Source organism: Petaurus breviceps, unplaced genomic scaffold (assembly GCF_028583685.1).
Source record: "Petaurus breviceps papuanus isolate PSGF00001 unplaced genomic scaffold, PetGlider_PUasm1.0 90847, whole genome shotgun sequence".
Taxonomy (NCBI): domain Eukaryota; kingdom Metazoa; phylum Chordata; class Mammalia; order Diprotodontia; family Petauridae; genus Petaurus; species Petaurus breviceps.
In genome coordinates, this window is record NW_027187360.1 from 19,532,909 (window position 1) to 19,547,207 (window position 14,299).

At 39.6% G+C, this 14,299-nt stretch overlaps 1 protein-coding gene across 2 annotated transcripts in view; it reads left to right on the plus strand.

Annotated features, from left to right (window-relative positions):
- The window catches only part of CDH4 (cadherin 4), a 464,937-nt gene that overhangs the window by 219,597 nt on the left and 231,041 nt on the right, over positions 1 to 14,299 (plus strand). For both annotated transcript variants that reach the window (XM_069072522.1, XM_069072523.1), the window contains one exon: positions 9,596 to 9,740. In XM_069072522.1, coding sequence (XP_068928623.1) covers positions 9,596 to 9,740 — 145 coding nt within the window. The remainder of the gene's footprint in view (positions 1 to 9,595; positions 9,741 to 14,299) is intronic.

Genomic DNA, 14,299 nt, shown 5'->3' on the forward strand with positions numbered 1-14,299 from the left:
CCAGTGTCAGGATGACCTGGATCAAATCCGGGCTCAGATACTCCGCACCACACCCAGAAATAATAACTGGCCGTGTAACCTTGAGCAAGTTACTTAACCCCAATTGCTTTAAAAAAAAAAAAAAAACAAGTATTGCTATTCCTATTTTACAGATAAGGAAACTGAGAGGTTCAATGACTTGTCTGTGGTCATGCAACTAGTGAGTGGCAAAGGTGGGATTCAGTTCCAGATTTTCTTGACTCCAAATCCAGCTCTCTAGCCATTTAGCCACATCACCTCCTGTTAATGTGGGCCAATGTTAATCTTCAATCAACTGTTTACTTGAAAAAAAGCAAAACCAAAAACATCATTTTCATTTGGAGCTCCATCTAAGCATCAGTGAGCTTTTGCAATCTCAGCTAATAACTGGGACCCATAGTGTATTTACACCATTAACATAACCAAAGTACCTTTGCATCAAGAAATGTTAGGGGAGGGAAAGGAAGGCAATGAAGAAAGTAAAGAAAGAAGAAATCAACACAGACAAGAGATCCCTGCCAAATTTCCCTTCATGCATTTTGCAGGAACTCTTTGAGTGCTCATTCGTGAATTCTCAACATGTACATCTACTCTTCCTAAGCCTGTTTATTTTTCCCCCAAGCAAAGTTGGGGGGCAATTAGCTTCCTGATTTTATTTTGTTGGCACTTCAACATGCCCAGGATAGGTAACAGAAAGCACTGTTCCCATGTGCTGGCCAGGGAGTAAGTCACTGGTGAACTGAAAGTCTGAGTACTTAAGGACTGTCAGTCATGTCCATTGTCAGATAGAAGCTACTATACCAGGGTTGCAAAATGCAAATCCTGGACACATTCTTGGGGGAAATTCAGGCACAGCTGGAACCTGTCTTTTCCTTTTTCAATCCTTCTCTGAAAAAATATCTTGTATTCAAGAGTAAATCAGATTTTGGTAGGCCTACTCAGAAGTCCATGTTGGAATTCCATCCAAATCCACTGAAAATTAGTTGCTGTCTTTTCTAATTGACTTTAGCACCTCTCTCATTATGCATGGGAATCTTGCTAAAATGAACACATGTTGCCAAAAGAAGAGTTCCCAGCAATATTTAAATTCTGATATGTCTCCTCCATGATTTTTAAAGTGTAAGGAGTAATATAAACAGTCAGGAGAGGAGATAGAGAAGACCTATGTGCCGGGGAAAGTCGGAGGGCTTGCCCAAGGTTATATAATAGCATCAGAGCCAAGAACATATGTCATGCCTTCTAAATCCCAAATGAGGGCTCTTTCTACCATACTATGTTCAAGGAGCAAAGAATATGATCTCAGCTTTAATATCACTATTGAATTTAGTTCAATTCAATTCAGAAAACATTTATTGTCTACCATACATGTGGCATTGTGCTCGACACCATGGAAAGTGATAGAAAATAACACCATTCCTGCCCTCACAGAGCTTATAGTCTACTAAGGGAATTGAGTATGGTACAACATGTGAATAAAGAATAATAATACAAAATAAAGTGATGTGAGAACAAAAGGAAGGTGCAGACAAAGCTCTATCAGGAAATTTGAAGAGGAAGTCAAATCAAGTCCAGGAGCATTTATTAAGTACTTACTAAGTGCTGGGAGAATTAAAACAAGCAAAAAGAAACTACTCTCAAGGAGCTTACATTATAATGGGTGAACACAAATAAAAGGAAGGTAATAATGGGGTGGGAAAGAAGGCATCCTCTGGGGACATGGTAGAAAAAGCACATAGTCAGGAGTATAAATAAGCTGGAGAGGAATAAAGGCATGGATGGCCTGGGCATTTTCCTTAAAATAAAATAATCTAGGAAGAACCAGACAATCAGAGAAAAGGGAAGGGGGAGGGAGGTGATGGTACTTCCAGTGGGAGAAGTCCCTTTCAGCTGAGGGAAACCAGGGAGATCAGGGCAGGCTTCACAGAGATATTTGTCTTCCCACTCATCTAAGTTCACAACCTTGGGGTCATCCTCGACCCTTCCCAAATGCCCCCCAATCCAATCAGTTGCCAAGTCTAATGTGATTCATCTCTATAACATCACTAGTATCTATCCCCTACTCACACAGCCATCACCCTAATGGATTCTCATCACCTATTTTAGGAGTTTTTACTAGTCTCCTAATTAGATTTTCAGCTTCCAGTCTCTCCTCTCTGTTCCATCCTTTATACAACTACCTAAGTAAGATTCCTAAAACTCAGGTCTGACCAATCATTACTCTTTTGCTCAAGAATCTTCAGTGGCTTCCTACTGCCTCTAAAAGAAAATACAATTTCCTTAGCTTCACATGTCAAGCCCTTCACATGCTGACTCCAATATACTTTGCCAGACTTATTTACACATTACTCCACTTTCAGGCACTCTGCATTTCATCCAAACTGGTCTATTTGCTATCTCTCACACATGACAATTCATATTCCATCTTCATGTCTCTGTGCAGACTGACCCCCATACCTGGTATGCCCTCCCTCCTCATTCTGCCTTTTTAAATAGCTAGATTTTGTTAAGGCTCAGCTTGTTGTGGTTTGGGGTGCTGGGATCCCCGAAATGCAAGGGTCAAGGGCAGGGGGTGTCTGCCTTAAAAGAATTCGACCACTCAAGCCTTCTTTCAGTCAAAGTAGTGAGGTTTTATTGTAACACTGGTTAGGTGGGCAAGATTCTTAGTAAATCTGAGCTATTGTGACACCAATAGGAGTGAGATTCCTAATGAATCTCTGCAATTTAATGGAGGTAAGATTGGTACTTAGATGCAAGAAAAGACTGTATAGTGGTAAATAGCCTGGGGTGGTCCAGGTGTAGACTATGAAAGTAGTTAAGTGGTCATGGTCCAGAGAGCCACAGTGAAAGGGCAGTTAAAGGGATTATGGAGTACCCAGGTGGATTGGGATGGACCAGATGCCAGCAACTGAGCTGCTTTCAAAGAAATGATCTTTTCCTTTTAGGGATTCAGGTTCCATAACCCCATCGAGCTTGTGTGCCACTTTCTCCAGATGCCTCCTAGTTTTCAGCACTTTCTCCCACCTTAAGTTATTTTATTTTTTACTTAGCAGTTTATTTGTATCTCCCAGGTTAATATAAACTCTTTGAAAGGCAGTTGATGTTTTTCATTTCTTTCTTTGTATTCCTAACATGTAGATCAGTGGTTTGCACACATAAGATACCTAATAAGTACTTGTTGAATTGAGGTGCCATATGAGTTGAGCCTTGAAGGAAAAGAAGGCATTTAATAGGCAGAAATGATGGAAGAGTACATTCCAGACATGGGAGATGGCCCCTGCACTAATATCCCAAAGCAGGAGTGGGCTGTCAAGTCAGAGGAATCACTGGCAGTGCAGTTTGGCTGAAATACAGGCTTGTAATGTGAAATAAGGCTGGAGAAATAAGGCAGGTCAGTGAGAAATCAGAAGGGACCTTAAATGTCCAACCAAGGACCTTGTATTTTATAATGTTGGCAATAGGCAGCTGAGGAAAGTTTTGAGTGGGCAAGTTTTTTGACATGGACATCCTTATATATTAGAAAGATCATAGGAATCCATGAAAATGACAGATTAGAGAGAGGAGTCTTGAATTTCCTGTTTTCCCATCTTTACAATAGACATAATATCTGCTCTTCCACAAAGGGAAATTATACAGACAAAAGAGTCATTACTAATTTTCCAATTTTTGTAACTAATATGACAATTGGAAACATACTCAAGTACTTTTCACCATCATTGTGCCTTCACCTATATAGAATTAGAACATGATGATGGACAGTAATGCTATAATATTTAGCCACCTGAGACAGTGTGTTGTAGCAGAATGAGCCCTAGATTTCAGTCTGAAAATCAGAATTTTAATCTCAGCTCTGTTGCTTACCAGTTATGTGGCCTTGGTCAAAGTACTTAGTCTCTATAATTCTTAGTTTCCTTGTCAGTAAAATGAAGGGGGCAAACTGGATGGCTTCTGAGATCATTTCACCCTCTAAATTCTTTGATCCTATGCAAAGCTCCAATCATGGTTTACTGTATTGCTTATTTTTAAAGATATGGAAGGGACCCTGAAAAGTTATGATCATCACCCACTTAATTCTCATTGTTGATTCAAATCCACTAACTAGCATTCATTTAGAATTGTCCCCTTTTCAAGAAAAACTCATTCTTCTTGAAGTCTCACTCCCAGGAGACATCACCTCTAGGAACAACTTCTCTACTGATTCACAGAAAAGGAATTTTTAATATAACCAGTGCCAAAACCATAGTGACTGCTGTTGAACAGAGGAATTTCAAGATGGCTATTCTTTCCAAATACTATCTCTATTTTTCTGTTTATTCTCTTCACCTATCATATAAGCACTCAGGTACCCCCATGTTATATCTGGGGGTACTAACTGGATATTTTTGAAACTAGATCACCAGTATACAAACTCTTGGTTGAAATGAGAGGGATGGCCCAAATAACCCCTGATTATCAGTACAGACCCAGTGGCCATCTCATCCATCCTCCTGTCTTTAGACAGGACTGTTCTTTAATCATTACTTATGATTAAAGTAGGCAAGGGAGTCACCATAAGGAATTGGGAATCAAACACTAAGACTAAGACACATGTTAAAGTTTCAATTTTCATCAGAACTAGAGGCCAAACCAAAGGTCATAGAACTGGAATGGATCTTGGATGTTAACTAGTTTAACTCCCTAATCTTACATATGAAAAACTGAGAACCATCAGGAGTGGGGACATAGGACAGAGTCCCAAGAGAAGGACTTTGGTTACGAGGAACAAAACAGTCACCCAGTTTTGGGACTAGTTACTGGGCCAGGTCTTAGTCACAAAAAACATGCCAAAATCAGAATTTGTTAAACGATAAATGTGTCAGTTATTGTACTACTGTCTGGGGATACAAAGAACAAAACAGTTCCTACTCTCAATTAGCAATTGCTAGAGGGTATAAAGTCAGAATTGGACAAGCAAAACAGCTGACTAAATGCTGGGGATCCTTATATTTCCTCTTGCCAATGGCATGAGTGGTCATAAGACCTGGGAGAGAGCTAAGCCTGTTCCTGGGATCCTGACTGGAATGTTGAGGGCTGGGAAGGAAGCCAGATGGTTTACCACAGTAAAGACAGAAATACTTTTCACAGTAAAAATATTTATTCCTGCTTCAGTTTAAGCAAACCCCCAAAAATCAATTCATAAACAGACAAATTATGGGATGACAAGGTAATATCTTTTCAAAGTTTGCTCCCACTTTACCAAAGGGTAATCAATAGCATTCCTTTAAATTCCAGTGAAATATAAGCTCTGTGAGTTCTGGAGAGGTTTCATTCTTATCTTTGAATTCCTAGCACCTACATCAATGCTTTCCACATAGTAAGTAGATATTTAATAAATATTTGTTGAGTTAAATTAAAAAGCCTTAAGATACCTCTTAGTGTCCTTAAAATATGGTAAGATTTCCAAATGGCCAATCTGAGAATAACTTTTCAGGATCACAATCATTGTGTAAATTGAGGTGTTGATACACAAAATAATTGTGCATGTAGACATGTATGAAAAAAGTGATTGAGATATATTTTTGTGACCTGTAGCAAAGGAAAGCAACCAAAAATGGGTACTTTGTGATGTTTCTCTGAATTGTCTTATAAATCAGGAGATTCATTTTGGAATAGAGATTTATATTTGAAAGGAGCTAGAGGTTATCTAGTCCAACTTGCTCATTTTGCACATTAGGAAACTGAAGCACCAAGAGGTTAAATGTTTTGTCCATGGTCATGGAAATAGTGAGTAAAAGAGTCAAGATTTGAACCCAGGACCTTCAATTCAAGATCCAACACTGTTTCTGTCTCATAATTATTCAAACATAAAACCAAGCCTTCATTTTGTATTTTCAAATATATCACCTTCCATTTGTTCCTTTAGTATTCCATGCATCCATGATTCTCTTGGTTGGGTATTCCCTCCACTGGGGCAGGTCACTGTCCTCCAAAGCTTCCTTTGTAAAAAGTCTTCTTAACTATTTACATGACTTGCTACCCTGATGATGAAACTGTCCACACTCAAGATTGGCCTACTGTAGATAATAAGTACTTAGGCCATCGCCAGACTTATATATACTCAAAGCCTCTCCAATTTAGTCAAACCTGCCAGAGGTAGAGTTCCATTGGCGTAGCCACTGGCAGACTGGAGAAGGACTTTAGTGGAGGCATTTTCCACTCAAAGTTTAAAAAGTACCCTCTTCACATGAACAGGGGAAAGTACTTCCCTGAATCCCAGGAATATAAGAAGAACTGGGTAACATTTCAGTTATTGAAATGTTTTTTTCCCCCCACTCTAACCATGCTGGGTGTCCAGGCCCATAAGCTTGTTGAGTGGCAAAACTGATTATGGCTTACCAGAGAGCTGCTCCTGAAAGTTTCAAACAAAAGCTATCAAATTTGATTAAAACTTTTTTTTTGAGGTGAGGCAGGGCAGGATGGAAGGCAAACTTGAAGGTTAAATAACTATGTGATGCACGTGACATGTTATCTCTGAATGAAGCAGTTTCTGCACCTAAAGATAGAGCAAAAAGCACCCAAAACCACCTTAGTTTGAAGATAATAACTTTAATTTTAGTACACAATTACTTTTTTTTCCAAAGACAACTTGACCTTTGCCTTGTAGAGTTATTGACTGGCTCCATCTGACACGATGAAGGATAGCTCTGTGGCTCCTGGCTGAGTAGTTTGTCCATGAGGATGAGATGCAGATAGTTCACAGTGACTGGCAGCTGGATGGATGCTGGGGGCTTTAGCATCACAACACAGCACTTTAGGTTTGTTCTTAATAGAACTTAGCCTGGGCTTGGACTTTTGCACAATCTCATGTTGTGTTGTGCTTTGCAATTTTCTTAGGAATCAATGTTAATTTGGTTTGTTGCACAACACACTTGGCTTTCCCTCTCCCTTTTTTCCTCTATTTTTTTGTCAAGTAAGCCTTGAAATTCTTCTTAAAAACACAAATTAAGGGGTAAAATTCCATTCACTGCTGTCTGAAGCAAACCAAAACACTGGAGCCAATATGAATACAATTAGCACTTTCATTTTTCGTTCAGCAGCCATCATGTATAAATGCCTTCCTTTCGGAGGTACATGAAGCAGCAGTAATGAGAGCTATGCTAAGAGATTGGATAATAGGAAGAATTCACTTGGAACCAGCTGGATCCAGCTCTTCACAGTTAACATGCACCAGCTCCCATTCCCTAGACACTCTCTGCTTCAAAGTTCTATTTCCCAAAGGCCTTCCTTTCATCTTGGTTTTAGCCACTTTTCCAGGGTCAAAGAACCATAACATCCTAAAGTGGGAAGGCATCTTGGAAGAGATTTTAAAGGTCTAGTTGGACTAGACCATCTTATGCAATCCCCTGCCCATGATCAAGAGGCCAGACAGTGACATGGGAAGAGTAGGAGTTGCAAAACCTGGGTTCTAACCTCAGCTCTACTACAAATTAGTTTTATAACCTTGGGGAACCTCTAATGGACCTCCATTTTCTCCTTTATAAAATATAGGGATTAGATTAGATCAGTCAACCCATCAACAAACATTTGTTAATCACTTACTATGTGCTAGATGTATGCTGAACACTGAGGATATGAAGAAAAAAATATCAAAGTCTCTACCCTCAGTAATCTTAAATTTTAATGGGGAAAATTGCCTATATAAATTAGTACGTACAAGATAAATGGAGAGGAGATAGAAAGGGAAAGGCAATAGCAGACATGAGGACTAGGAAATAATTCCTGAAGGAGGTGGTACTTGGGCAAAGCTAATTCTGATATTGTGCTACGTTCTAAAGTCCTTTTCAACTCTGAAATTCTGTGGTTCTATTGTCCAAGACTCCTTTAAGCCCTGACATTCTTTGGTTCTGTGATCCCGTTCACCAGAAGCCCTGTCAACAAATCATATATGCCCACCCTCTATTCTTTCCGGAGGGAATTCCTGCCTATCTACTAAATCCCTCCAGATCTGAATGCTGTTTTGAGAATCAACCCCAAAATGTTGACCCACACTCTGTACTTTTATTTTAACTTTTTCCTTGTGTGTTCAACTCCTGAGGGCAAGCAGGGCACATAGAAGCAAATAGATTTCAGAAGGGAAGAACTTACAAATGTAGTCTTGTACCAGATGCCCAAATTAGCAGAGCTACCTGGTCTGTCCTCTAATGCCTTCCAATTCTTTCTTGCCTTCAGCTTGTTATCCCAGAGGGCTTGTCACTCTACTCATTCATTTTAATAGACTATGGTTGTCCTTTTATTTTAAGGAGACAAACCCTTGGTCTCCACTGTTACCTGGCAAGAATTTCTCTTTCTGGAGATATCAGCAGAAGAAACATTTTAAGTAGAAAGCCCCAAAGCTAAGATGCTGCTGCTACTGTAGACATGTTTGCCCACTTGAAACATTAGATAGTTATATACAGAAGTGGCACAAATCAATTTTCAGATGCCCAGCAGATCCTGTGATGCAGATATTCTGACTACTGGGCTCTAAGAATGAACATGTATTTCAACTTTCAGCGTGTCAGAAGACTCTATGATAGGTGTGAAATGTTCCCTACCCCCACTATATTAATAGCAATGAGTAAAATTTCACCTTTAAAGAGTGCCACAAGGAATTTTCATGGTCATTTTATCAAATTGCTGGGATGAGAATACTCTGCTATCTCTGTCACCAAAATATTATAGACTGGACTCTTGAACCATAGGGGCAAGACAACAGCATCTGCTGCCAATAGCCCTAATGTGAACACCAACCTTTTTACTACTCTGTGGCTACCTGCAGATAGCAGGGAAAGTACATAGACATTTTTGGCCACTGCTTGTTATAGGCTGGCACGTTATACTTTAATTACAGGCTTGATTATCAAAAAGAGAAAGAGAAATATAGTGTTGGGGCAGCTTCATTGTGGCAGACCAGTGCAGTCCAAGGTTTCTGGGTGAGTTTTTCTTTGGTGTTCCCTTATCATGTTTGTTTATATGTCTCTTAAGAAGTCTTTAGTGCTCATCTGTGATATGCATTGCCTGAGGTTTGGGGAATAGAGAACACTGAAGGATTTGGGTAATGATGATTCTGCTCCACAAGGTCAGTGCTGTCTGCATCCTTAAAAACACCTTGGAAGCCCTTCTTTGTGATCTCAAGCATACTTCCTGTGTCAAGGGACCAGGGTGAGGTGTTCTCATGCTCACTACATGGTTCAGGAGCACCTGGGAATTTCTATATAGAGCACATGTGATACAGATTAGAAACTTACTCTCTAAGGTTACTGGCATACTTTCTTCCTTCCCCCCAACCCCTTGTGAATGATGATTGCACATGTTAGGGTGTTAAAGGAGTGTTTGGAAGTAAGCCCACTTTAACCCCCAGACATTCATCAGCTTCATTTCTAAGACAGACTTCATCTCATCGGAAAGTACCATAAATCTGGGAGACTTTGAATGGAAACCATATGCTTTTTTTTGCTCTGGTGTGTGTGACAGAAGCCCTCAGAACTTTTGGAAGCATCAGCCAAATTCGCATTCTGACCATGTGTTGTTTCTGTTTTTGTTTGTTTGTTTATTTTTTCAGCTTAGAGCCCATGCAGTAGACATGAATGGAAACAAGGTGGAGAATCCTATTGACCTCTACATCTATGTGATTGATATGAATGACAACAGGCCAGAGTTTATAAACCAAGTCTACAATGGATCTGTGGATGAAGGTTCCAAACCAGGTAGAGTACTATTTCATAGCTATGGTGTCTTGACAAAGACATTGTCCACAATGGGCCACCTCTGATTTACCTTGCCAATAGTTTCACCCTGCATTTTACTAAGCCCCCAACTCTGACTGAAACTCAATCTGGCCCCCTATGAATATAATGGTAATGATAAGGAGCAGTTGATAATTTCACTTCCTCTTTTTCCCACCACCCTTGGAAAGAAGAGAGAAGAACTATGCCTGGGATTTCTTTGAAAGTTTTGTTTTCATCACATATACCCCAACAGGTCATTAGCTCTCTAATCAGAGCAGGAATTCCTTCTAACAATGCCAATTACAACCCATACCTATAAAGACAATCCATTACATGTTCACTGATTTTTAAAAAGTAGTTGCATCTCTAACTTAGAATTATTGGGAGTCCACCTAAATGACCCAAAGAATCTAGGAGTATACTGATCAGCCACCAATTCAGGATAAAATGCTGGACTTGGAGTCAGAAGACCTGAGCTTGAATCTTGCCTCAGACATTTACTTGCTGTGTGATCCAGCATAAGTCATTTGACCCCTCTCAGGCTCAGTTTTCTCATTTGTAAAATGGGGGCAGCATATAGGTACTATACCTACTTCTAAGGGTCCTTATGAGGAACAAATGAGATAAGATATATGGAGTGCTTTGCAAACCTTAAAATGCTATATAAATGATATCATTAATTATGATAATACAATAGTAATAACTATTCATACAATTCAGCCCAAGGTTAGTTTGATGAGGAAAGAGAAAGAAAATATTCTGAATAGTTATGTTAGTCCACTTAAATTTAGTTCTAACCTTAGAAGTTTAGGGCCAGAGGAAATCTTAGAGATCACTTAGTCCGGGGTTTCTTAATCTAGTGTTCCATGGATTTGTCTTCTTTTAAAAAGTAATTTGATAACTGTATTTCAATATAATTAGTGTCTTTTGTAATCCTAGGTATTTTATTTTGCTCACTTAAAAAACATTCTTCTAAGAAGGGCTCCATAGGCTTCCTTTGCCAGACTATAAAAAGGGGTTTATGACACACAAAAAGGAAAAGAATCCCTGGTCTAGTCCAGGTACCTCATTTTCACAGAATCAGGGATTCTCCAAATATTAGTGTTGGAAGGAACCTCAGAAGCTATCTAGTTCAACTCATACCCAAAAAAGAATTCACTTCACAGTCTACCCAGCCAATGCCCATCCAGACCTCCTGTGAGAGGGCACCCATTGCCTATTAAGACTACCCATTCTATTTTACAGATAGGAAATAAAAGCATTTAAGAGAAGGGGCTTGCTAAAAGGAATAAGTGGGGACTGTGGGAATGTGAGTTTCAGTGATAGTAGAAATCTGTGGGATAGGCAAGTCAAGAAAAATCAGATGTTCGATAATTAGTATCAGCTAAGTGATGACATATCGCAGAGAGCACTGGCCCTGTGGTTAGGAAGATTCATCTTTTTGAGTTCAAATGTGACCTCAGACACTTCTTAGCTGTGTGACCCTGGACAAGTCAGTTAACCCTGTTTGCCTCAGGTTTTCATCTGTAAAATGAGCTGGAAAAGAAAATGGCAAACCATTTCAGTATTTTTGCCAAGAGGACCCCAAAGAGGTTTGTGAAAAGTTGAATACAACTGAAAAACAACCAAGCAAAACTAATTAGGATGTTGTGGGTCCTAACCAGAGCTTACTGGAGATTCTGCAGAGGCTCTCTTTAGAGATCAAGATAAATAATTTTATGAAGCTGGGTAGTGGTAATATTAAAATGATCAGTGCTGTGATCCTTCTTGCCTTCCACTTACTTTCAGAGGAAATTGTTCTTGCCCGTTGAAGGGTTTAACTGGTGACTGACTTTAGGTTGGTGTCAGCAGATATTTATCATTACTTTCTTGCTGCCTGAGGTAGTTGTCATAGAATGGTCTCTAGGGGCAACTATTTTCAACAAGGTGAATTGCATTCTCTACTGATTGTCTTTCAGGATTGCATGACCCTAGCACAGAAAAGGACAAAATGTGATATGTTTTCTGCTAGAACTTTCCTCTTACCTCTCCTTTTCGGACAGAAGAGGAGTGGGTGGGGTTGACAGGGGCAGGCAGAGACCCTAAAGGATCCTTTCTGACAGCCATTTCCTTTAAGGAGTCTTGTGGCAGGGATGATTACATTAACATAGCAGCCAGCAGTGACTTCAGTGTGGCAGTGTACGGCAGCAAGTTGTGATGTGAGAATGGGCCAGTGTGATATTTGAAAGTACTGGAGTTTGGGGTGTTGTTTCCATAACAAATCTAATTTCCCACATCTTCTAAAACCAATCGATATGAAAAGTCTTCCCAAATGTTTAACTAGCTTTTCTCATTAGGATAACAAAAGCAGCAAATTGCAGCATCTTCTCAACAAAAATCCAGATAAGCCTTTAAGCTAGAAAATCAGCATCAGGCCTCCTCCTCCTGAGTACAGAATGTGGAAGAAGGCAAGGTGCCTTGGGGCTTTGCCTATAACTGATGGAGTGAATTTTGCCTTGGAAGCAGGTCAAATATAGGGTTTCCTATTCCAAAACATCAAATTTCCCATGGCCTTGTGATTATTACCCTTCTTTTCTCACACCATCACTTTTCTCTTAAAGGCCTACATTTACATTAACATGTCAATTCTGTCTTTCAACCCCTGCCTCCCCAAGGAACATGCAAATCTGTAGTTCTGATATTAGTCCTCCACAAGTAATGATAAGGCTGTGTCCCTTAAAATACTATGATAAAGTTGTACCATGCTTCTGTTTAACTGACTCCTACTATCCCAGGCCAAGCCAGAGAAGCAGAGAAAATGAAGTCAGAATTGAGAATGGAATCCAATTACCTAAGTAGGAGACTCCCCAAAACTAGAAATACTTTTACTACTGCAATTTCTTCTCTTATATCAGAAAATTATAGTAATAGAAGGGAGCTGTGCTGAGCCTTTGTGAAATGAAGGAAAGCTGCAGCCAGAATTAATCATTATTCCTTAGATTGATGGGCTAATGAAGGGTTTAAGACGTATATTCTTTCAGAAAACAAATGGAAATATATATTAAATATTGATTCAGCAAGACAAGAATCTTTTTTCCCAAAAAATGTAAGTAATATAATTAGAATAGTTAAACATATCCACACAGCACACATTAGCTTCAGACCCCAAGTTCACCCCAAGGTCTCTTCTTAGCCCAGACTCCACTAGAGGTTTTCCCATCTCTTTTTTGGTTTCTCCATTGAATTCTATTCTTTCCTCTTTTAATAATAACCTTCTTTCAGTTGAAATAAAGGAGTGGCAGTGGTTCAGGGCTGCCCATTCTCACTACTAGAAACCAAACTCAAAGTGCATGTTAGATTATTAGCACCATATTTGTATATCGTATAGGATGGACAGTTTGCCCTAGGGAAGGTGCCCTTGGTCTTCACTACTGGAAGAAAGACCCTGGTGACTGGTTAATTAGATATGTGCCCAGACCCTTAAAATCAGCAGGAAATTATTAGCACTGAAGCAAAGAAAGTTTCTGCCCTTAGATAATTATTCTAAATTAATTATGTGAAACCATAAGTAGGTAAAATGAGACAGAGGACAGAATGCTAGATCTGGAATCAAAGGAACAAGATTCAGATCCTATCTCTGCCACTTACGATCTTGAACAAGTCTATTAAATTCTTTGGGTCCCAGTTTCCTCATCTGTAAATGAAATGTTGAACTAGGTAACCACAAAGGTCCTTTCCTGGTCTAAATCTATGATCCTATAATCCTAATGTGCTTAGGGCATGTTATATCTTAACACTTTCTTCACTGTTCAGAATTAATGTTCAGTCATTTTTCAGTCATGTCTGACTGTCCATGACTCCATTTGGGGCTTTCTTGGCAAAGATAACTTCAGTGCTTCACCATTTCCTTCTCCAACTCACTTTCCAGATGAGGAAACTGAGGCAAACAGGGTAAAGTTACTTGCCCAAGGTCACACAGTTAGGAAGAGTCTGAGATCAGATTTTCACTCAGGATGATAAGTCTTTCCAGCTCTAGGTCTAGCACTCTATCTACTATATTACCTAGCTGTTCAATTAATTAAGACCAAAGGATTAAATCTAGCCTCAGTGTGGCATAATGGAGAGTCTTGGATCTGGGATCAGAGGACCTGGTTTTGAATTCTGCTTCTGACATATCCTACCTCTGTGACCTTAGACAAATCACTTCCCTGCTCTGGGTCTCAGCTTCCTCACCCATAAAATGAGAATATTGGACTAGGTGGCTCCTAGGATCCCTTCCTACACTAAAGCTATGACCCCACTTAGCCACCTTGTGAATTTCCATCTCTGCCATTGCTCATACCCTTTTTCAAACTGAAATACCTTCTTTTCTCCTCACTATTATTCTTTACCTGTCCATCTCATCTCCTCTTTGATGCCTTCCCTGACTATCTCAGCCTGACCTGATCCCTCCCCTCTCAGAACTCTCATACTATAACACTGTCCCTCTCCACAACTCTTTATAGGTATTTCCATATGTCTCCTGGCTTCTCTAATTTCATTCAAATCTCAGCTATAAT